The sequence below is a fragment of the Macrosteles quadrilineatus genome, unplaced genomic scaffold (assembly GCF_028750875.1).
Source record: "Macrosteles quadrilineatus isolate MER2022 unplaced genomic scaffold, UCM_ALF_1.0 Scaffold_2__2_contigs__length_208266976, whole genome shotgun sequence".
NCBI classification, from domain to species: Eukaryota; Metazoa; Arthropoda; class Insecta; order Hemiptera; family Cicadellidae; genus Macrosteles; species Macrosteles quadrilineatus.
Window position 1 is genome coordinate 41,057,388 of NW_026542595.1, and position 22,126 is coordinate 41,079,513.

General features: G+C 37.4%; 1 protein-coding gene across 1 annotated transcript in view; it reads left to right on the top strand.

Annotated features, from left to right (window-relative positions):
* The window catches only part of LOC128984105 (huntingtin-like), a 118,138-nt gene extending 96,976 nt beyond the window's left edge, over positions 1 to 21,162 (top strand). The window contains exons 51-60 of the mRNA XM_054403390.1: positions 1,234 to 1,359; positions 1,869 to 1,981; positions 2,257 to 2,416; positions 3,749 to 3,887; positions 8,844 to 8,934; positions 9,279 to 9,441; positions 11,508 to 11,668; positions 14,448 to 14,535; positions 14,743 to 14,880; positions 19,042 to 21,162. Coding sequence (XP_054259365.1) covers positions 1,234 to 1,359; positions 1,869 to 1,981; positions 2,257 to 2,416; positions 3,749 to 3,887; positions 8,844 to 8,934; positions 9,279 to 9,441; positions 11,508 to 11,668; positions 14,448 to 14,535; positions 14,743 to 14,841 — 1,140 coding nt within the window. The 3' untranslated portion in view covers positions 14,842 to 14,880; positions 19,042 to 21,162. The remainder of the gene's footprint in view (positions 1 to 1,233; positions 1,360 to 1,868; positions 1,982 to 2,256; positions 2,417 to 3,748; positions 3,888 to 8,843; positions 8,935 to 9,278; positions 9,442 to 11,507; positions 11,669 to 14,447; positions 14,536 to 14,742; positions 14,881 to 19,041) is intronic.
* Positions 21,163 to 22,126: the final 964 nt, after the last annotated feature.

The following is a 22,126-nucleotide window of genomic DNA, read 5'->3' on the forward strand; positions in this document are numbered from 1 at the left end:
ATGTTGCAGGAGACAGAGGCCAGTGACAGAGTGTTGAGGCGGCTAGAAGCTGGACTCAAGGCTAACTTATCATCTACCAGGCTGGCAGCAGTTCATGGTCTTATGTACCTCTTGGAGAGCTTCTCTAGTTATTACCATGTTGCAGGAGACAGAGGGCAGTGACAGAGTGTTGAGGCGGCTAAAGGCTGGACTCAAAGCTAGCTTCTCACTCACCAGGCTGGCAGCAGTTCATGGTCTTATGTACCTCTTGGAGAGCTTCTCTAGTTATTACCATGTTGCAGGAGACAGAGGCCAGTGACAGAGTGTTGAGGCGGCTAGAAGCTGGACTCAAGGCTAACTTATCATCTACCAGGCTGGCAGCAGTTCATGGTCTTATGTACCTCTTGGAGAGCTTCTCTAGTTATTACCATGTTGCAGGAGACAGAGGGCAGTGACAGAGTGTTGAGACGGCTAGAGGCTGGACTCAAAGCTAGCTTCTCACTCACCAGGCTGGCAGCAGTTCATGGTCTTATGTACCTCTTGGAGAGCTTCTCTAGTTATTACCATGTTGCAGGAGACAGAGGCCAGTGACAGAGTGTTGAGGCGGCTAGAGGCTGGGCTCAAAGCTAGCTTCTCACTCACCAGGCTGGCAGCAGTTCATGGTCTTATGTACCTCTTGGAGAGCTTCTCTAGTTATTACCATGTTGCAGGAGACAGAGGCCAGTGACAGAGTGTTGAGGCGGCTAGAGGCTGGGCTCAAAGCTAGCTTCTCACTCACCAGGCTGGCAGCAGTTCATGGTCTTATGTACCTCTTGGAGAGCTTCTCTAGTTATTACCATGTTGCAGGAGACAGAGGCCAGTGACAGAGTGTTGAGGCTGCTAGAGGCTGGACTCAAGGCTAACTTCTCATCTACCAGGCTGGCAGCAGTTCATGGTCTTATGTACCTCTTGGGGAGCTTCTCTAGTTATTACCATGTTGCAGGAGACAGAGGCCAGTGACAGAGTGTTGAGGCGGCTAGAGGCTGGACTCAAAGCTAGCTTCTCACTCACCAGGCTGGCAGCAGTTCATGGTCTTATGTACCTTTTGGAGAGCTTCTCTAGTTATTACCATGTTGCAGGAGACAGAGGCCAGTGACAGAGTGTTGAGGCGGCTAGAGGCTGGGCTCAAAGCTAGCTTCTCACTCACCAGGCTGGCAGCAGTTCATGGTCTTATGTACCTCTTGGAGAGCTTCTCTAGTTATTACCATGTTGCAGGAGACAGAGGCCAGTGACAGAGTGTTGAGGCTGCTAGAGGCTGGACTCAAGGCTAACTTCTCATCTACCAGGCTGGCAGCAGTTCATGGTCTTATGTACCTCTTGGAGAGCTTCATTCATGTAAAGGTACTCTACAATCAGTGTAGCAACCATTTTTGAAAACACTCAACATTAGATTCAATAATTATTTTGAAAAGTTTCAACCTATCAAACACTCTTTGATAGATAAACTTCAATGTACTTAATGTAGAATGAATAGCAAATTGATGATATAGAGAATTTAAGTAAATCTTTAAGTTGTGTTTCTTTTCTTTTTTTTTATATTGTGAACTGCGTACCGTTCAAGTTTCTGATGGTATTTCTCACTAAGCTTTTCTTTGACAGAAATTGATTGAATGTAATGAACCAACTACAATTTGTGTCCATGTGAAGAAAAAGTACCCGTAGAAATATATTTAAGAGTGCTGCTATGAAATTTACATGGATATTTAAAAGAAATACAAATTATGTTATGAATAATTTGACAAAATAAGAACTCACGAGATTAAAAATTTTGCGACAGAGTAAATACATAATGTTTTCTAAAATAATATTCTATCAAATTTTTACAACAAGGACTCATTAATCAATTACAGACTGAGGAAAACGTTAGTGAAACTCCCAGCAAAGTGCCAGATACAAGGCAAAGACTTCTATCCATGGCGAAAGAGTTTATCAACAAGCACTTTACTGCCGAGTCTTCCACTCTGTAAGTACTTTCATAGCAATATTTGCCTAACTATTTCAGTTTTTCTCCAACTTAATGTTGTCCATTCATTTTTACAGAGAATACATTAAAGATAACAGAAAAAGTACATTCCTAATAATTTGAAAATCAATTATAAAAAGTTTCTTTTGAATTTAATTTTTATATTTAGCGTACACAGATTATGTGTATCACCAGCTGTATCTGTATATACAGTAATTTGTAATTGTCACCTCCATTCCTCCATACTCTATCTGACTGTTGTGTTACTTGTATAGACACAGTGAGGACAGCCAGCTAGTGGTGTATAGTCTGGTGTTTTATTTAATGGAACACTCACCAAATGATTTACCTTCAGAAGTACAGTCACATCTGCTACAACTGGTCATCTCCACATCCTCTGGAAGACAGATAGTTCTTTATCAGGCACTTATGCAGGTCAGTGTATGTCCAGTTTTAAATTCCCATCAGTTTTAATTCAAATTTTTTACTAAGAAATCTAGGAATTTTAGGACAAAAATATTGTCTTCAATTTAAAAATACATAGATTAAACTATCACTATCTCAGTCTCAGGTGCATAGTTAAGCAACCACTCCCTATTAGTGCAATATAGTCTTTTCATAGACAGTTCATACAGTAGACCTGGCTCAACTGAAATAATGATAACTGAAACCGCCTAATAAAAGAAAAACATTGAAATGCATCTTGGACAAAAGAAGAGAATGTGAAGTGACCTAACAAAGAGGGATGGCACAGGGTTTGGTGTTAAGGCCGTTGACTGCTACACAATGCAAACTACAAACACACTGGCTGCATTACTATGAATTTGAAAAGTACATGCTTTAAGTAGGGTAATAAAAACATACTAATATTAATTTATTTTAAGAACAACTTCAGAAGTGAATTTGTAAACCTAAACAACCAGCAACATATCAATATAGCAACCAGAAAATCCACTGTCAATAGTATATTTCATAACAAGAGTAGAAAGTGAGTCATCACATATTTGAGACCATGTTAAGTGCGAGATTTATCGAGAACTTTAAAAGGTTGAGAATATGTATAGACCCACTTTCACTCGTGTGTTGAACGTTACTTTTCGCTACACTAAAAAGACTAATGATTTTCTTGAAAATTAAAAAACTCATATTATTTTAAGGTTAGGCCTATAGCTTCAATTTAAAGTTAATATTTACTTTGGTTGTACAGTTTTGGTAGTTGAAAATTAAAACAGTTGACAAAACAATAACAAATCTTTGTTTGTTTACGTCGGCAAAGTAAAAAAGAAATAGTAAACATTACTTTCGCATAGTAACCATTTTTTGCCGTAGTAAAAAATGTAATGATGATTTTTTGCAGGTGATAAACCAGTAACAGAAACAGGTTTTCACTACACAATAGTGTAGCGAAAAAGAATTTTATCATAATGGTTAAAATACAAAAATAGTAAAAAACACAACAGATTTACAATATCTGTGCTCTAGAACTAGATGGAATTTCACATCAGTCTGTCACTGACGTCTGAAGTGAAGTCTTTAAGAAAAAATAAAAATTAAAACTTGAACCTGGGAATTGCAGAAGATTTAAAAATTCATAAACAATCTACATAATATTTTAGATCCAAATGTTTAACAAAATTGTTTAATAACATGAACATGTTCTTCAGTTACTTTTTTGCCTTATTCTCATCACTTTAAAATTTGAAAACCCTAGGTAACCAGCTGAAGGGTTGATTTTACAGTCCAATAGTAGATAATTATGTTTTACAGGGAGTAAGTAGATTGGTGTTGGCCCAAGTGCCAGGGCTATTGGAGCCTGTTACGAGGCTAGCTATGGACAGACTCAACCAATCAGATCCTGCAGTGTCTCTGCTTGCTTTGAGGCTACTTCTCATCTGCATGTATGGTGGTATGTCTCCTCCTTTTTCTCATCTTTTTACAATGAGGATAGTATTTGCTTTGTCTTGTACTGTATTGTATTGTAACGTCCAAAAGTAGTTATGCAAAACTTAACTGGTAAACTCTATTTAACACTTTGCACTCCGACGTCCGAATTATCGGACGTTGTAATTTCGGCCAAAAACTCCGTGGTCCGAAATATCGCACGTCAGCAAAATCTCCCGAAAAATCCGACGTCCGAAATATCGGTCATCAGTAAAATCGATCGTACTGGCTATATAAATAGTCCAAACGCGCTAATATTATGACATATTTGTTAGAAAGAGTTGTGAAATATTACTCTATGCTTTTTTTCTCCTTTCGTAGCTGTAATTTTGTGCTTGTCATCTTTTGTTTTTGTGGTCTATGGCGCTGGCCGGCTGACGCAATCCAGCTGTCTGCAGTAACTGGGAGGTCGGTGTTTGTTTGCTGTTTGCATTGTTATTGTTTATGTTTACTGCTAATGTTTCTGTTTACAGTTTTTTTAGAGTAAAATTTTAACCTTTTATTTATTTAGTTTACAATGGAAGATTCAGACAGTCCTGATGAAGATATTTATAACAGTAACAGACGCAGACGACAATCACCAGTTAGCGAAAATACACTATTCAGAAACGTAGTGGAATCTGGTGTTGGTGTTTATGATGACTTGAGTGACAGTTTTGTGGAAAACATATCAGATTCTGAAACTTCTGATAGTGAAAACAAAAGTGATGTTTTGTCAGGTTTTGATGATGATACTGATGAAGACCCTGACTATGTTTTATCAGAGGAAGAAAGTTCAGATGAAGATGCTCAACCTACAAAATCTCGTGATAGAATGAATGAATGAATGAATGAATGAATGAATGAATGAATGATTTATTCCGTCAAATTTGCTACAAAGTACAATATTACCTTTTTACTATAATATTAAGTTTACAACATGAAACAATCAAAAACAAAACAAGAAATAACAAAGTTGTGAACTTAATGTTGAATTATACTAAAACTAGCAAAACGAACATAATAAACTTATAATTTTGTAGCTAGTTATAATTGAATGGTCTTGTGGAATCAGCAGACATAGACAAACTCTGCCTGTGCGTCTGCTGGGTTGCATATAATCTTTAATGACCTAAACTTGTTTGATTGAAAATTCAAACGGAGATTGAATAAAAAACGGAAAAAAAAAGATTTTTTGAATTTTTCTTGAGGATGAATGATATGTAATTGACATGAAATGGGTGATAGATAATTACAGTGGGAGCAAATTCAGCTGTGTTGTGTCCATACAGTTGTGACGGCCAGGAGCTGTGCGCACGGCTGTCGGCTGGGGGGTTGGTGGGGGAGGGACAGCACAGCACAAGGGTCAGGTCAAACACGCCGGTAATCAGCTGAGATGATAAGTTCGGCCTCGTCCGTTCCTAGATTTAGAAGGAATTCTTTAACCCTGATTTTAAACAAGTTGAGAGAAGGTGAATCAAAGATGCCTAAGTTATTGAAATAAGAGCCGATGTTACGAAACAGAATATGAGAAATGTAAAAGGAGTTAGTTGTAGAAAAGGAATAATGTTTTTGTAATGTAGTGATACCAACTCTTGAAGAATACCTTGTGTTGTGTGAATGTGCAATTTCATGGAAAATGTTATTGTAATTTTTGAAAATATGAATTAATATATTTTTAATGTAAAGTTGGCGAATAGAAAAAAAAAGAAATATGCCTCTTGGTAGGCCTAGTGACATAGCTGAAAGTAGGCCTGTTGAGTTTGTAATTTTGAATTCAGGTAGGCCTAGTCCTAACCTAGCTTCAAATGGTAGGCCTAATCCCTCAACTAATCAATTGCATGATACCCAATTGCATGATACCAATAATGTAGATTTAATCCAAAATGTCCTTGAAGAAAATGTTGGCCTAAATGAGCCCCTTTTGAACAATGAAGTAAATGTAAATGCACCCCTTTTGAACAACGAAGTAAATGTAAATGCACCCCTTTTGAACTTGAATACAGTACATGCTACTATTGAAGATGTAATAAGAAATTCCGAACGTTGTGTAACCCCTAACCCTGACCCTGATATTCCACCAGATATGGACCCTAGTGAAGAAGAATGGAAACCTGTCCATGAAAGTGATGACCCTGGATTGACCATGACATTTTATTTTTCGAACAACCTGGTCCAAAGCACTGTCCTCCTCGTGATTCTGAACCGATTGGTTATTTTTATTTATTTTTCACGGTTAAAATCCTAACAAAATTTGTAAGAGAAACTAACAGGTATGCTAATCAGTACATCGAATCACATCTACATAATTTGACCCCTAATTCTAGAGCCCATAAATGGAGACCGGTAACACTAGCTGAAATGAAGGCATTTATTGCAGTAATTTTAAATATGGGCCTAAATAGGAAACCGACAATTCAGAGCTACTGGGCAACATCTGACTCCCAATATACTCCCTGGCACGGAAAGATGTTTAGTCGATCTCGTTTTGAAAGTATTATTCAATTTTTTCATTTTTTCATATGGTAGACAATTCAAATTTGCCTAAAATTGGGGAGCCTGGATATGACCCGTGTGCAAAATTTTCGCCCCTGCTAGAAGCCGTCAACAGACTGTTTAGGCTGTACTACACACCACACCGTGAGTTGTCGGTTGATGAATAATAATAATAATAATAATATATCTTTATTGTCGTTTGGTAATATAAACATTACAATAGACAAGGTCAACATGTTTTGTTACATATGTTATATAAAATATTAAATATTCTACAGAAAATGTTAAAATAAAGTTAAAAGAACCTTAAAAGGATAAAGCATCAGTAATAATAAAAACTCTGAAATTAACAGGGAAAAGACCATAACACGAACAAAGAATCATCAAGACTGCTTGGCCTCACATTTAAGCGTTGAAAAATCTACATTCTGCAAAAACTCCTCAACTGAATAAAAAGTGATGAAAGTTTGATCGGAACTAAATCAAGATCTCAGTTATTGCAATACCTCCCAAACAAACACCATCACAAATGGGGTGTAAAGTTATGGATGCTGTGTGATTCCATTTCGAGGTATTGCCTTACGTTTTATTGTTACAAGGGAACAAAAAGTACTGGACAGAAAACCACAGGCCTAGCCTACAAAGTTGTCCACAAACTGCTTGAGATAGGCCAGTATCTGTACAAGGGTTACCATGTTTTCATGGATAACTTTTTTACTAGTATCCCTTTAGCTACAAGTTTGTATGAGAAACTTACATTCATCACCGTCACCGTACGAAGGAATAGAATAGGCATTCCATCTAAACTAAAAGAAAAATTCGACATTGGCCAAAAGACCTACATGAGAAATGACCATCTTTTATTTTTAGGCTTCAGAGAGAAAAAAAGTCAGAAAAACCCAGTTATTTTATTATCATCTAGACATACTGCTAAGTCTATTGAAAAAATAAAAAAAAGAACAAATGAAAATTTAGTAAAAGAAATTCCTGAAATGATTGATGCATACAACCGTTTCATGGGTGGTGTTGACGGCAATGATCAAATGATGTATTGTTACTTGGATGAGAGACGCACCCTAAAATATTGGAAAAAAGTCACCTTTAACATATTTGCAAGAATCCTCCTAAATGCCTATATAATTTACTCAGAAAATACCAGCGGAAAAGTAATTTCAAGATACCACTTTACCATTTCTATTATTGAGGCGCTGTCTTCACAGTGGTACGAAGAAAAGAATCCTAGTAGAGCCCAAAAAGAAGATGGTCGGCGATGGACCAAATAACAAAACTCAATTTGGCATCACATCTTTACCTGGAAGACAGGAGAGGAACTGCTGTGTGTGCAGTCCTCTTAGCACAAGAATGGGAGGCAAGAGGAAAAAAAGCCGTACAATATGTGTTCGTTGTGGTAAAGGACTACATGGCGTTTGCTTCGGCGAACACAAATGCACCAAATAATAACAATTCCTGTTTGTAAATAGTTTTTTTGTCTTGTGTTTGCATAATTTGTAAATAGTTTTTTTGTCTTGTGTTTCAATGATTGACTGCATGGACTTTTTTATGACTTTTGCATGGCATGTTTTATTGAGTATTGTAAAAATTAATGTGGTTGAATAGATTTACTTTTTGAATATTCTCGACATTTTTATTTTGCGTTTTCAACAATCATTAGTGCTAAGCTAAAGGCCCTACACAAAAACTTATTTTGAGTTTTTTCTACAATATTACTTTTACAATACCATAATTTGATTTTTGGAAGAAATAGTTTGAAAAATGTAATGATTTGTGATACAGTCTTGGGGTAACCCTCATTTATCAAGATGCAAGTATTTTGGAGTTCGGACAAAAATTTTCAAATTTGCCTACAACTTCTTCATTTTTCAAGGTAGGTGCATGGAACTTGTGGTGTTTTGTTCAGAACTAAGTAGAGAATTTGAGAATACTAACATTATATATGGTCTCAATGGTTTTTTTTTTAGATATACACGTTCAAACATAATATTTTTCTAAAAATAAGAAATCAAACGTATTATAATAAAAAATAATTAAAAAAAATTATATTTGATATGGGTTATTTTCACTTATTTTTATGTAGAATTTCATAGGGAATAAAAGGAAACAAAAAGTATGTCTCTATCTGATCAGACAAGGAAGATACATAAATTTTACCAAACGCTTACAAAAATTAGTAAAAATGTCTGGAGTTTTTGGCTAGGCCTATCCGGCAAAGTACCGGCATTTTTGGCTAGGACCAAAAAATTTTTGCCGGAGTGCAAAGGGTTAAAAAGGTTTACACTAAATGCCATTAGATAAATTAATTAATTTAAATTTGATGACGCTTTATTTGAGTAGGCAGTCAAAATGAAATTAGAAAAACTACCTGTATTTTATAAACTAGAAATAGTTAAATGAAACTAAAAAATGAAGTGTTTGAATTATGTTGCAGGAGATTACAGCAGAATGAGGGGACAAGAGGATTTTGTAGATCCTGAGCAGCTTGTGGCGACCATGGAGAAAACCTCTGCTTTGTTTGATAGGTAGGCCAACAGTAAACCTACGTATCTTTCAAGCACAGGAGTAAGTTGACTTCTTGCATGGAAATAAACCTTAATAAGTTTAAAAAATGCATGTAAAATCTAAAAATGTATAGTTGTATCCTCTTTCAATTAAATGAATTACATAGGTTATTTAATCTTCTATTAAATCTACTGATGTATCCTAACTCTCCTCTACTGTAAAGTACTTTACAACAGCGTCATCCAAAAACAAAACATATGTATTCATTTTCCTTGTATATAATTTAATTGACAATATCACTAATCTTTTTTCAATCAATTATTTTGTTTTAATGTAGTCAAATTATGTGGGAAACAATTTTCAGAGTTAAAAAGGGAAGTCCTTCAGAGGTAGAATGTGTGTGTGCAGTTCTTCCGTACCTACTTGCTGACTTCTTCCCTGCTTCAGAAATGTTGACCAAAGTCATAGGAGAATTTCTTTCACCTCAGCAACCCAACCACAGACACCTATCTGCTGTTGTTTTTCAGGTTAGTATTTCAGTAACAAATGTATTGATAATTTTTATAATATCTATTCTCCTAAGAGGGTAGGTAAATTCTTGTACACTTTTGCATCATAGCAAAAAATCATTATTAGAAAGCAAAAAGAAATTTTTTCATAACTTGATAATTTAAATAGGAGGAATAAGAGAGAATCAATATCTACATGGGCCCAAGTAAATTATATTATAGGTAAAAGCATAAAAGAAAGTATTGATTTTACAGTGATGAAATATTTAGGTAAAGAAAATACACCTCAGGAAATATGTAATAGTTTTGTTCAACATTATACTCAAGGTATAAATGAAGTAGTCCATGGCTGTAATATAGTCACAAATTCAATGAAAAAATCCAGGAATAGACTGCATAAAAATAATCGATCTAATGAAAAAATCACAGGTGTTAACAGGTCCCTTGGTAAAATTTCCAATCCTGCACTATCGGCCGTGGCATTACAACATATTAATTAAGGTGTTCTTGTTTCATTTAATCCCCGTAACACCTTTTTTTCAAACATTACAATTGCAAAGTGAATAAAAATAAAAAGTTATAGTCTGATTGAGCAAAGCGAGGGAAGCTCTTATACTACACTCCTGCTTTTGATTTGCGAATTCCCCTCATGAACGGCTGAAGCAATCTACACAAAATTTAGCAGACATAGTAACCAACCATGGGAAGGTATTAATCTGAAATATAACAAATCAGACTTAATGGCTCTGTGGTACGGTATTATTAACTTAAAAAAAAAAATTAATATGGGCCTTATGAGATGATTGTTTGCTATTATGGTTTTGCAAAATACAAAAAAAGAAGTTTAAAACACAAAAGTTGTTACATATGTTAATTAACAAGCCATTGAACTGCGCTCTCACAGGTATGCAGAGAGGACCAACTATCATTGCTACAGGCGTGGTTGGTCATGTCTCTACTGATACATTATGTTTTGTGTGTTGGCCAGGTGTTATCACAGGCATGCAGAGAGGACCAACTACCATTGCTACAGGCGTGGTTGGTCATGTCTCTACTGATACATTATGTTTTGTGTGTTGGCCAGGTGTTATCACAGGCATGCAGAGAGGACCAACTACCATTGCTACAGGCGTGGTTGGTCATGTCTCTACTGATACATTATGTTTTGTGTAGATACATTATGTTTTGCGTATTGGCCAGGTGTTATCACAGGCATGCAGAGAGGACCAACTACCATTGCTACAGGCGTGGTTGGTCATGTCTCTACTGATACATTAAGTTTTCTGTGTTGGCCAGGTGTTATCACAGGCATGCAGAGAGGACCAACTACCATTGCTACAGGCGTGGTTGTCCATGTCTCTACTGATACATTATTTTTTCTGTGTTGGCCAGGTGTTATCACAGGCATGCAGAGAGGACCAACTACCATTGCTACAGGCGTGGTTGGTCATGTCTCTACTGATATATTATGTTTTCTGTGTTGTCCAGGTGTTATCACAGGCATGCAGAGAGGACCAACTACCATTGCTACAGGCGTGGTTGGTCATGTCTCTACTGATACATTATGTTTTGTGTAGATACATTATGTTTTGCGTATTGGCCAGGTGTTATCACAGGCATGCAGAGAGGACCAACTACCATTGCTACAGGCGTGGTTGGTCATGTCTCTACTGATACATTATGTTTTCTGTGTTGGCCAGGTGATATCACAGGCATGCAGAGAGGACCAACTACCATTGCTACAGGCGTGGTTGGTCATGTCTCTACTGATACATTATGTTTTGTGTATTGGCCAGGTGTTATCACAGGCATGCAGAGAGGACCAACTACCATTGCTACAGGCGTGGTTGGTCATGTCTCTACTGATACATTATGTTTTCTGTGTTGGCCAGGTGATATCACAGGCATGCAGAGAGGACCAACTACCATTGCTACAGGCGTGGTTGGTCATGTCTCTACTGATACATTATGTTTTGTGTATTGGCCAGGTGTTATCACAGGCATGCAGAGAGGACCAACTACCATTGCTACAGGCGTGGTTGGTCATGTCTCTACTGATACATTATGTTTTGTGTATTGGCCAGGTGTTATCACAGGCATGCAGAGAGGACCAACTACCATTGCTACAGGCGTGGTTGGTAATGTCTCTTCATATCTTTACTCAGACTCTGCCTGTAGCCACATCCACTTGGTGCCTTGCCTGCTTCTTCATCAGTGCCTCCACTAATCCTTGGCTGAGAGCTATGTATCCTTTCTACGAGCCAGTTTTATGTTATTTTAGATTTCTAAAATCTCTTTAACCTTTTTTTGTAAGGTAAACTGCAAACTCAATTAGGCCTTTTTACCATCTCCACCTTTAACAACAAAACCAAGTAACCAGAAAACGCCAAATAAAAACGATTAATACCAATCCAATTACGTGCCCCAGGTTCCCTAGTAATTATTATTATAACTTTTTTTCTAAATGGCATTTGTTTGGGCCCAAATTTGATGTTTGAGAACCTGTCATTTCAAACAACCGTTTCACAAAAGTAAGGACGACTTATTCGTTTTATTCAACTTCCAGTTTTGATTACATTTGGCATGAATATGAAAGGCTGGATCAGTGAATAGCTTAGATATTGACAAATCTTGTGCATTGTGCTTTGTAAGGACTACAAAGTGACAATGATGATGACCCTGTGATAGTGGGAGAAGTTCACGGGAGAGATATTCACAATTTTACCACGATGGCAGGTGACGACGATTATGTCCCTGTGATCGCTGGAGATGTGCAAGATTTTGTTGCGACTTACGGAGTGGGGACCAGGTAATTTGACCAAGGGCCGCATTATTTATTTTAACTCAAGCTATTAATATTTTAATAAAAAAACACACTTTTTTACCCTCGGGGTAGCAGCAAACCTAGGTACTAATGAAACCACATGTTATTGAAATAAATTGAATTTAAAATCAAATCAGGCAAACGGAAACTCACTTAATCTGCAGGTTTGCTGTGGCGGGGGTATTTTACCTATTCCATGAAATGCAGAGATGGCATCACAACCTGTGATTGCAAGGAAAATGAAAAGGTTGCTGCAGATCTCTGGAGAAAGTTGAGAAAACAAAACACTGAAAAGTTTTAGTTATTTTATTTATTAAAGGCCGCCATTATAAAATGACCTTATCAAACTTAACCATTGACAACCTGGGCTGAGATATTGTGTTCAAGCACTTGTATGGCAAATTTCATTAAAATCGGTTCAGCACATACCCACAAAATATTGTCAAGCGTTCTTCCTTAATAGTATTTAATGAGGAAATTGTTTACAGAATACTTCACTTAACCCTAGCAGTGGCCAACCATCGTCTGGTGACGGTTTGACGTTGATGCTTAGAATGGCCAGCCGTCGTCTGGTGACGGTATGGGCCGAAATTATTTTAACGGTAAAAAAACACTTATGAGAATAATATATATACCATTCGAAGGATCACATTCTGAACTTTCGTTTTATTACATAAACGAACCCTGTAGCAGGTATATAACAATTCCACGACGATTAGAAATCAAATTAATTTTTGGAGCGGCACGACTTTAGCAGCTGACCCTTGGGAACTGGCAAAACACGTCTTGTTTGGCATTACCCTGCTCGGGTAATAATCGCCTTGGGATGTTGCGGGTGGTACCACTGGATAGCCATTGATTTTATCTTCATTGTGGTAGTGATATTTTAGAACTAAATATTGATTGGACAACCGGTACGATTTTATGAAAACAGCTGTTTTCGAAATTTATAACAAATGGCCAACCGTTGTCAGGTGACTGTATGGAAAATGCAAATTACATACAGTGTAAGTTATTATTACTAGTCATATAATATGTCATTTTGAAGAGGAAGAAATGTAGCTTGTTATAGTGGCAGCCCTGCGCTCAGGGTTATTTTTGGTTTCTCTCACTAGGACGACGAAAGTGTGTCACTACTGTCAAGATCTCACACACAAAGTGCCTTGTATTCGCCATTGCGTGTTGTTGCCGGTGAGTTTTCGCTCTCGTTTTATCTGCGATTGATTACTAAATTTGTTTTTATTTCGTATTTTTTGAGAAATGTGTATGTGTATATAACAGTAATCTTCATGTATTTTATTATGCATGAATATTTACTGAATGGTGTCAAATTGTGTTTATAAAAGGTTGTATTTTTCTTTTGGTTGTATTTTGAGGTTTTCCGTTTATTTATATTATTATGCCCCTAGCACGTAAAAACAAAAATTTTTACCCAACATGTTATACATTTTTATGTACGTAATTGAATACACTACAAGATGTTTATGTTGGTTTGAAGTAAAAACATTTGGTACAAAAGTTTTATACTAAATACTATGATTTTTTTTCTCACAAAATCGCTAAAATACAAAAACATTATTTTATTTATAAATAAAAAATATTTTTACCATAAACTTTATGACTTTTTTGATTCCTTACTTCATTAGCTTTACACACATGTATATATCATTATTAGTATACACATATATTATATCACTTTTTACAACACAAACTAACACTGTACGGTTTTCAATTTTTTCGGTTCTCCGTTTGTTATTATATTTCGCCCCAAAAACTTATAAAAAAAAAATATTTTCCTAACATGTTATATTTTTTCTATGTAGGGAATTAGATTGTCTACAAAATGTATATAATGAATTTCCCATAACAAATCCGCAGACAAAAAATACCAAGGCCGCTTTTGAAATAAAAAAAAAAATCAAATTCTTTTATTTTTTCACTTTACCGAAGAAATACACAATCTAAATCATTATTATATTACTATTTCTAGATTCTCCTGTTCTTTCCGAACAAAATGAATATGAGGTTGGCTAGGTTTACTTGTACGGTTGAATTTTTACAAATTTTCAAAAAAAGGTCTGCAAAATCGCCCAAATGGGTTGGCCATTCCCCACTTCTAACATTGGCCACTGCTAGGGTTAAGCATGACCTGAGATTTTCACTTATAATGTTTCACTATACTTCTTTAACTGGCCACTAGATTCCCTCATGTTCAGTCACGGATGGGTAAGTTCACTTATGAAGACAGGAAGCTGCTTTGTATTGCTGCCTCAGACTTCTACAGACAGGTTTGTGGCGCTTGAAACAATTTGATTGCAAATTTCAATGTATTGTTTGTTTAGTCATATATGTAAATTATTTAAAGAAACATCTTGTAAATAATTTCCTTGTGGTGTTGATAGCAAACAAACATTTTTTTAATGTTAGTACTTTTGTGTTATTAGACTTTATTTAAATCGTTTTGGTGTTTGTTGACATATGATTGTATTTTCCAGCTGACTGATGATAAGCAAAAGGAAACATTCTATAGAACCTTTAAAGAAGCAGCATCAACTCCACGGAGCCCTTTTGCTGATGTGATTGCAAGTCTATAGTCAAAAAATTGCAACAGAGTCAAAATAACAGCTGAAAAAGTAAGTATACAATCTATATATATAAAGCTCAAATACCACTGACTCATTCACTCACTCATCACGAAACCTCAGAAACCATAAGACCTAGGAACCTGAAACTTGGCAGGCATCTTCCTTTTGGGTAGTAGACGCTCACTAAGAAAGGATTTTACCCTCCGACCTCTGGGCTCCGCCCCAGTGGCTCTGGAGTTTCCCATGTTAACCTTATGAGTACTTTTATTTAAATGGAATTAATGAATCTTAACAGCTGTTTCAATTAAACAAGTTGGTTCTGTTCCATGATGTTCAATAGCATTAAAGTTACAAGGATTACCAACAGGGTGCAGCACTATTATTTCTTTTACATTTATGACAACAGCTAATTTGCAACCAAAAGGTGAGTGAGCGTAGCGAACGAACTTCAACCTGGAGGCGAGTTAGCGTAGCGAGCGAGCTAACCTGAAGGCAAGTGAGCACAGCGAATGAGCTCTAACCTAAAAGTGAGTGAGCGTAGCGAACGAACTTCAACCAGGACGTGATTGAGCCATACGAGCTCACTTATGAAGTTAAACGGCGCAAAGCCCGCGGGTACAGCTAGTTTATTATAAATTCAATCATATTTATGTTGGTTAAATTAAGTTGTAGTATCTTAAAACCTGTTATTACTTTAAAGTTATAATTCCTTAAAACGGATAATGAACTGGGAATTTTAACTGGCATAAAAACAATTTAATTGATTTTCAAACGGTTAACACCAGAATTGTAGCAATATTGTGATCATCTCCTGCAATCACAGCAACATCAAGCAATCTCTCACGTTGCAGAAATTAATTAAAATTTGCTGGTCTCATATTTTTGGGGCGTTATGAAGCTGCCTTGTAAAACCCTTACCTTTCTAAAAAACTGATATTCCTGAGAGCTGCCTTCAGGTAACAACCTGTCACCAGTTAACTTAAGTGTACATAGCCTACTATTTTGTATGATCAATATAGTAGCGGTGTCAATGCAGTCAATGTTAAAAAAACTACAGTCGTATCTATGTTTGTTCAAAGATATCTGACTTTGAATGAACATAGCCTTGAAATTTTAAAATTGAATAAACAAATTTGATATCTGAAAAGCCTTCTTCATTTCGGTTAACCAGGTTTTACTGTAGTATGTACAAAGAGTAAGAAATATGCAATTTTATTTGTAGCCTCAAAGAAGTTTTTACCCTTTTACCTCCAAATGCAGATATAAATGTTAAAAGAGTAACACAATCAAAATTCAATTTAGAAGTAACCTTGGAGTTAAATTAAAACTTTGCTCGTCCGCTTTGGACTGTTAGTTAACGAGTGTTGTTAGTAAGGTAGTTAGGCGTGGTCAGTGGCCAAGTAGTCTGAGTGACTGGGCTTTTAGTTAACAAGTGTTGTTAATGTGAGGTGTGGTCAGTGGCCAAGCAGTCTGAGTGCTTGGGCTTTTAGTTAACGAGTGTTAATAGTAAGGTAGTTAGGTGAGGTCAGTGGCCTAGCAGTCTGAGTGCTTTGGCTATTAGTTAACGAGTGTTGTTAGTGTGGTAGTTAGATGTGGTCAGTGGCCAAGCAGTCTGAGTGCTTGGGCTTTTAGTTAACGATTCTTGTTAGTGTGGTAGTTAGGCGTGGTCAGTGTGTGACGCATAGCGGCACGCTATATTTGATATATAGTATGCACATTTCGCAAAGCCGGGCTACATGGCCAGCTCGTAGCCTGTCGCGACTGCATCAACGCTCTATCCCCACCTTCCTACTCTTCTCCTCCTTCTTGTTCTTGATCTACGAGCCTTGGAAGAGAAAACTGTGAAATTGCTAACTCCGGCAACCGCAAACTGATAAGTTTATATTTAGTTATAATTATGTAGATATTAGGGATGGACGGGATTGAATTTTTAGTTCGGGACGGGACGGGACGGGATTTTTATTTCCTTCCCGATTTTCGGGACGGGACGGGACGGGATTTTTTTCTGTGTATAAAAAGAAAGTACTGTATTGCAGTTACCAAAAAAGACATACGAAATCAATTTTTACCATTTGTGGCACTGATCTATAAAAACCAAAAAATGGGTAACAATTTACAGGTACCTATAGAAACTTGTGACTCGCGGGTCACAAGGTGATTGTCTGTATGACTCACGGTCATGGCGCGATCGTCGTCATGACTCGCGGTCACGGCGCGATCGTCGGTATGACTTCGCGGTCACGGGGTTATCGTCAGTATGACTCCACGGTCACGGCGCGATCGTCGTCATGACTCGCGGTCACGGCACGATCGTCGGTATGACTTGCGGTCACGGCGCGATCGTCGGTATGACTCCACGGTCACGGCGCGATCGTCGGTATGACTCCACGGTCACGGCGCGATCATCGTCATGACTCGCGGTCACGACGCGATCGTCGGTATGACTCGCGGTCACGGCGCGATCGTCGGTATGACTCCACGGTCACGGCGCGATCGTCGGTATGACTCCACGGTCACGGGGTTATCGTCAGTATGACTCCACGGTCACGGCGCGATCGTCGTCATGACTCGCGGTCACGGCGCGATCGTCAGCATGACTCGCTGTCACGGGGTTATCGTCGGTATGACTCCACGGTCACGGCGCGATCGTCGTCATGACTCGCGGTCACGACGCGATCGTCGGTATGACTCGCGGTCACGGCGCGATCGTCGGTAGGACTCCGCGGTCACGGCGCGATCGTCGGTAGGACTCCGTGGTCACGGCGCGATCGTCGGTATGACTCGCGGTCACGGCGCGATCGTCGGTAGGACTCCGCGGTCACGGCGCGATCGTCGGTAGGACTCCGCGGTCACGGCGCGATCGTCGGTAGGACTCCGCGGTCACGGCGCGATCGTCGGTATGACTCGCGGTCACGGCGCGGTCGTCGGTAGGACTCCGCGGTCACGGCGCGGTCGTCGGTAGGACTCGCGGTCACGGCGCGGTCGTCGGTAGGATTCCGCGGTCACGGCGTAATCGTCGAAATGACTTCGTCTCCTGCGTTCGCGGACCTATCGCTCGCAATAACGGCGTTATCGGCACTCGCGAAGCGGAAAAATCGCCGACGATCGGACCAAATCCCGTCCCGAAAAATTCCCGAGTCAAATGTAATCCCGTCCCGATAATCGGGAATATTTTTTTCCCGAAAAATTCCCGAAATTTCGGGACCCGTCCATCCCTAGTAGATATATAAGTTCCAATTATGGTTGGCTAAGTCAGGAAACAAGCGGGTAGCCCTTCTGGCTCACCCGACTATTGAAATGTAGGAAATCACAACTTAGTCGGTTGGCTGCAACGTTCTTAAACATGAAATATTAAACCACATGTTCCCAGAATGTAGCTTAGCAATTATCAATCAAATTCATACATATTTCACATTCAGTATTCAATTATATAGCATTTATTCACTCATCAATATTAGTAAGTAATTATCCATGTTCAGTTCATAGTTGGAAGGATAGGTCTACAGTTAAATATTTAGTTAAATTAGTGTAAATCAAAGCTGGCTAGGCAAGTGTTCTGATCTGGGTAAAAGGTCTCCGTCCCTCTGGTCCCCAGCAATCTTCCTAATTTTATTGGTAGCAGATTCAGCACGCTAATACTAAGTTTGGTCCAGACACAGATATTCCTAACCTATTAGCATTACCCTGTTTATTCCCTCCTGATTATCCGAATTCCAACAATGTACCCATCGCCCCCAGTTCATCCTTTGATTAATCCCCCCCCGGCTACAAGTGGCCAAGCAGTCTGAGTGCTTGGGCTTTTAGTTAACGAGTGTTGTTAGTGTGGTAGTTAGGTGTGGTCAGTGGCCAGGAGACGGCAATGAAGGTAGATTGATTTTATGAATTTCATCTCTGTCACCTGTCTGGCAGAGCTTGGTAGAAGAGACCTGTAGTAGTTGGGTGAATCCTTTGCGAGTTGTACCTCAAAAGAACCATTTTGTTACTTTTACTTTTCCTTACTGAGCGACACGCCAAAAACTTACTTTAAAATAATTTTAAATTTTCCTGTAGACATACTGTGATCAAATCATCAAATTACTAAAGAATCCAGGATTCAAATATGATAAAATAATATTTCGATACTAATTGGCAGTCAATGGGCCTTTTGGCCATCAGTTTTTTTGTTTTCAAACAACTGCTGATGTCTGTGTAATTTGTTTGATATTTCAGGGGTTGCAGCTTTAACACATTTTTAATGAAGACATACAAACCCAAGACTCACAGTGAAGAGTTAAATTCTCTTCATTTTACACTGGTAATGTTATGTAGAAATAATTTGTTATATTTTTATAAGTTATTATATACTGTTAATTAGTGTCAGGGTTAATTGTTGTATTGACTAGTGTGATACGTTAAACTACATTTGTTTTTATTAATGTATAAGTTGAATTTATCAGCCAGTACCTTAGTCATACGCTTTTTACAATCCAAGTCTAGCCAATGTATAGTTTTGTTTTATTTATATTTATATATAGTCATCAACAACCAAAGGTATATTACTTAAACTTGTACCTTAGACATTCCGATCTTTTTATCATTGCTTCCAGGAAAGTGTTAACTGCTAAGGTTGTATGGAAAGTGTTGATTGAGTGTTACTGTGGCTATAAATACAATCTGAATAGTTGGTTACCATCACGAATACTTGAACAGAACAAATATGTATCATAAACATAAACAAATGACTTTGCTGACCCGAATCCTATACTAATAGCATTAACATATGGTTTAGACAGTTCCATTTAAGCAATGTTAAATAATGTTTATTTTCGGGCCAGGAACGTCATTTGCTTATGTTTATGATCCATACCGGTTCTGTTCAAGTATTCATGGTTACTGTAGAACACAGAAAAACCACCTCACTAAATATCAAATTGTTAGAGGAGTACAGTAAAAATTTAATTTTTCAATTAATTTTGTACTAAGAATTCATCTTTTAAATTAAGAAAATCCAAAATCTGTAATGTTAGGCCATAAAATAAAAATATTTTTCTAAAGGTTTTATTATCTGAACTCGGTGTGGTTTTCTCACAGAAATATATAATAATGGATATCACAAAAGCATTGAAAGAGTTTGTTATGGCATCTCCCTTAGTTATATTTCATGTCATTCTATGTAAATCCTAATGTTTAAAATTGTTGTCTAGCCTACAAGTTAAATATTTAGCTCTGTTCTTCCTTTAGTTAAGAAACAATCAATACAGACAGTGTTAGACCGATCTGTATACAGTATAACAAACAGAAACAAAGCCTACTATAATATAGCCTACAGGTAATGTAGGATTTGGTTTATGGTATAAGCCTAGTAAAAGGCCTAAAAAAATAGTCACTAGCCAATGAAACATGGTTGAATAAAAATTTAGATTTTAAGACATAATGAGGATTTTTGACTACAATACAAGGACTTAAATTTCTAATCGAAAAATCAAACCACAGAACACATTTTGAAAACCTGATACAGTTGCCGATTTGTTTTTTTAAACTTTATGACAATGCAATTTCTTCATAATATCCCTGATATAAATATATAACTTTTTCAGATTGATCCTTCTCCTTCCATGTTTGAAGTTCTTATGTAGGTATTTCCCCAAAATACCTATATTTAATAAATAAATACCTTTTAGAAAGTATTGGCTCAATATAATTAAACAATATTTTTGCTTTGAAAAAGTACATCCTCAGATATCCTGATAGTAAGAGAAAACCATTTAAAGTGTAACACAATTTTGTAATGTAACATGAGTATATCCAAGGCCGCACTAGATATGCAGGCCGTCCTGCTAATTGTGTGACGTCACAACTGTAGGCAGTCCCGCTGCCGCTACACACACAGGGGCTTATAAAGATTTATTGCAAAGAAATAAACCTACCACCACTTCTTTATTGTTCGATATTTACAATTTTATCATAAACGTTTGAATGGTTGTGGACGATTTTGTTAGTATACCACCGCGTTATGCCGACTGACCACACCGCATAGCGGGGAAGCGACCGCCTTCAGTTGTGACGTAGCGCCTGAAGTGGTGGGGGAGCAGGACGGCCCCTATATCTATAGGAACCTTGGTATATCACATAATCTTTTTATTATATATTAGTTTTTCTTTCGATTACTTAAAGTAATATCCGTTACCTTATTACGATTTCTCGTACAATTCGTTACTCTGTTATGATTTTTTCAGTAACCTACAGTTATTATGTTATGTATGCTATCATGTTTGTAACATATTTAATATATTGAAAATAAAAGTGAGATGTAAGATAGTATTTTGACAAAATCACAGTTGTACCTAAATAAATTTTATCTAGTAAATTGGTGGATTCTCATTATTTCTTTCATATTCTCTTGTGATTGAACCCTATCACATTTACTTTAGCCCCACATGTACAATTGTACATCTCCAAAACATTGCTTGGGAATGTTGTAATCGTTACCACAGAATGCGAGCTTTATTCTGGTGTAGGTTGGTACTAAAATTGCCCGTAAAATCCCGTCTGGCAATGCTTTTGTCCCGTTTTTGGAGATTTTCTCTATTCGAGCCATATTACAAAGACTCTATTATTGATTATTGGTTATTGATCCAGGCAGTGCTGCTACCTTTGGGTGTTTCAGTGAACTACGTCCACTTTCGGGGTAACGCAGAACCATCACCACTGCTCTTTTGTGATTCGTCTTACTGAGATATTTCAATACCAATAGCGATCGCTGATTCAGTTAGCACGTTGGGGCCTCACCGCCATTGGCGAGCGCCTGTTTAAAGGTTTTCAGCAGCGAACGTGTTAACTGGTTTTGTTATCTCCAAAACAAAAATGATATTCTCTCATTCTTTCTTACACTACAGTCAAACCATCTCAATCTCATAATGCCTAAGACTAGTAGAATGTCTCATTAAGTTCAAAGAGCAATCATGGCCGACACAAGTATACCTTGCTCAGTCTTCAAGCGCTCTACTCCGTGATGTGTGATCTATTTGATCCATGGTCTGTTTGCATCAGCAAAGACTGATCTCTAAACATTATGAAACAGTACTAACATTTTGCAACATGTTTTCTTCGCCTTTATATGTTAGATTTTGGTAAATAAATTGATTCTCCAACTCATCTAAACGGGCATAAAATGGCATTTTACTATGCTAAAAATTTTTGTTCTGAAACAAATATATTTCCCATGTCCAAGGACCCAGAACTATGATCTGTTTCACAAGAAGAGGCAATTGACACTATAAATACTCCTAAAGTAAAATAAAACAAAGTACCATAG